This window comes from Macadamia integrifolia, chromosome 3 (genome assembly GCF_013358625.1).
Source record: "Macadamia integrifolia cultivar HAES 741 chromosome 3, SCU_Mint_v3, whole genome shotgun sequence".
NCBI lineage: Eukaryota > Viridiplantae > Streptophyta > Magnoliopsida > Proteales > Proteaceae > Macadamia > Macadamia integrifolia.
The window spans coordinates 29,406,761-29,409,723 of NC_056559.1; the positions used below are offsets into that span (position 1 = coordinate 29,406,761).

At 36.8% G+C, this 2,963-nt stretch overlaps 1 protein-coding gene across 1 annotated transcript in view; it reads left to right on the forward strand.

Moving 5' to 3' along the window:
* The first annotated feature begins 1,636 nt into the window (after positions 1 to 1,636).
* LOC122074648 (L-ascorbate oxidase-like) overlaps positions 1,637 to 2,963 on the forward strand; it is an 8,843-nt gene continuing 7,516 nt past the window's right edge. The window contains exons 1-4 of the mRNA XM_042639566.1: positions 1,637 to 1,972; positions 2,075 to 2,167; positions 2,355 to 2,567; positions 2,683 to 2,871. Of these exons, the coding sequence (XP_042495500.1) occupies positions 1,679 to 1,972; positions 2,075 to 2,167; positions 2,355 to 2,567; positions 2,683 to 2,871 (789 nt within the window). The 5' untranslated portion in view covers positions 1,637 to 1,678. The remainder of the gene's footprint in view (positions 1,973 to 2,074; positions 2,168 to 2,354; positions 2,568 to 2,682; positions 2,872 to 2,963) is intronic.

Below are 2,963 nucleotides of genomic sequence, written 5' to 3' on the forward strand. Positions count from 1 at the left end.
TTCCTCCAGTACCAACACAGATCCAATTTAGAATCAAACCAACCAAGTAACACCCTAAAGACTCCTCTTTGGTCATTTTCACTTATTTTAGAATTTTTTTTAAACAAGGCTATTAACAACTAACAAAATATGGTGTTTGCTAATAACCATGCCGAAGATAAAATTTCAAGTTACAGTGTATTTTACTGATAAGAATGTCTATTTTATCCTTTCTTATTATTTTTAATATATATTGTTATTGACTTAAAAAAAAAAAAAAAAACTACCAACATCATGTTGATCTATTTTTATAAATACGGACATGCTCACAGCCTTAAGAGTTATTCTCATTGTTACTATTATTATCATAGTATTTTAAACAAAGTGGTTGCTAAGAAAGCTAGAACAAAGGGGGGAAAAAAAAAGTAGTTGCTATCAATTATTGGATTCACATTTATTGGAACCTAATAAAGCTAGAACCAAGAAACAAGGTGGAAACTGTGATGATATTCTCATTCAAACTTTATTTATATAGATTAATATTTATTTATTTATTTTTTATTGTGAAAAGAAAAAAGATGGAGTGTCCCTTCACACACAAAGAAGAATTCCTTACCTACCTTCATTCTTCATTGTACATGGTTAAATGATACAACAATGTACCACTGTTCCAAGTATCAATATTGTATCCATCATATCAGCTGATATAATTGGCATCATCATAACCCAATAATCATACAAATTGTCCATTAATTAATAAAAATAAAAATAAAATTATTTCAAATTAGACCAATTCAACCAATGTATATGTATGTGTTAGATCAAACACCAAGAAACACGAATAAAGAGAGACAATAGATCCGTACAACACAGAGATTTAACGAGGTTCACACACCAGGGTGGTGTGCTACGTCCTCGGGCGAAGAAGAAGATGATTCACTATGTAGAAGAAGGATTACAATCTAGCAGCGGCGAGGAAGAACTCGCCCTGAAACCCTAGCTTCGTGAAAACCCTAGAATACAATGACTTTCAACAAGCAACAGTACATTATATATATATATACTCCAAATAGCGGTTCGACCCATCGGGTCACGGTCGATCCGGTCGAACCATACCACGGGGGCGTAGCCCCCGCACCCCCATACGAGATCAGTGATGGGCTCCGGGCTTGGGCCGGCTTCTATCACAGATCTCAGAAAAATTCCCATTCGAATCGTCACCAAAATATGTCGGATCGGGTCAATCTTCAAAACGGGTCAAGAATTCAAGATAAACTTAACAGTATGAATCAGATCAATATGAAAACCAATACCGATATCGATACCTAAATCTTATAGATTTAAAAATAAAAATCTATCGCCATCATATGTCAACTCTTATACCATTCCCACTACGCGTTTGTTTGACCGTCTCAACTGACATGGGAGTTAATATTTTTATCTGCAATTTCTCCTTAGCAAAACTCACTTTATAACCTTTTTTTTTTTTTTTTTTTTTTTTTTTGGGGGTGGGGGTGGTGTGGGGGGTTGGGCCGCTGGGGGTTGGGGGTGTGGGGTGTTAAACTAACTATATAAAATATTTGGCATACACGCATTGGTTTCAGAGCTGAATAATCTATTGGTGTATACATTGTTGTTCATCTACCGATTCACCTAAAGTTTTGAACCGTTTGGGAAGGGCCATTGGGAATTCAAGAAGATGATAATTCCCTTCCATTGCCCAAGGCTTCCTCTTGGTTTCCTTCTTTTGATCACTCTTCTTCTAGTCTCTCTGTTAACAGTTCCAACAGTTGAAGCTAAAATCCGCCATTACAAATGGGAGGTTAAGTATGAATACAAGTCCCAGGATTGCTACAAGAAGCTGGTGATCACCATTAATGGCCAAACACCAGCTCCAACCATCATTGCACAGCAAGGTGATACTATCGTTGTGGAGCTTACAAATAGTTTGCTTACAGAGAATGTCGCAATCCATTGGCATGGAATTCGACAGGTATTGATTGAGCTTTCATTCCTGTTCAGTGATTTCCTTATTTCAAGCTTTTTGAGATGATTCATGGGCTCTGGTTGCTAATATGCTTCTCTTTCATTTCAGATTGGAACTCCATGGAGTGATGGAACAGAAGGAGTTACTCAATGTCCTTTATCTCCAGGGGAAACTCATACTTACAAATATGTAGTGGATAGGGTAAGTGAAAGCTAAGTTGGTTGATTTTGAACTTGTAATTGACTTCAGTATCTGCCAAAAAAAAAAAAAAAAACAGCTAAAAAACAATACAAGTTTGAACCCATATGTGTTTTAGCTTAATTGATGCCCAATTCAGATTTCATTTCTTTTTAACTTTAGATTCAATTTTTTTTCTCAAATGATGCAGCCAGGAACTTACCTGTACCATGCCCACTATGGAATGCAAAGAGCAGCCGGATTGTATGGCTCGATACGCGTTTCGGTTCCTGATGGAGTTGCAGAGCCATTCTCTTATGACTACGACAGAAGTATAATCCTTACCGATTGGTACCACCAGAGCACCTATGAACAGGCCACAGGCTTGTCTTCCAATCCCTTTGTTTGGGTTGGAGAGCCTCAGGTATCTTAGTTACATTCCTCTACACCCCTTTTAAGTCTTTAATCAAACATATAATGTGCAAAACTCCAACACCATCATTGTTTTCTTAATTCTGTCTCTTTTCATTATGTTTCAGTCACTATTGATACAAGGAAGAGGAAGATACAATTGCTCTCTTCTGTCTCCATCAAGCTTAGAAGCTGGTCTCTGCAATGCAACAAATCCAGAATGCTCTCCCTATTTCATAACAGTAGTTCCAGGGAAAACATATAGACTAAGGATTTCAAGCCTGACTTCTCTATCAGCTTTGAATTTTGAAATAGAGGTAATTAAGGGCCAGTGATCTTCATTGAATCACTTACCTTTTTTTTTTTTTGGTAAAGAATCACTTACCCAAATGTACCAATTCCTTCATTA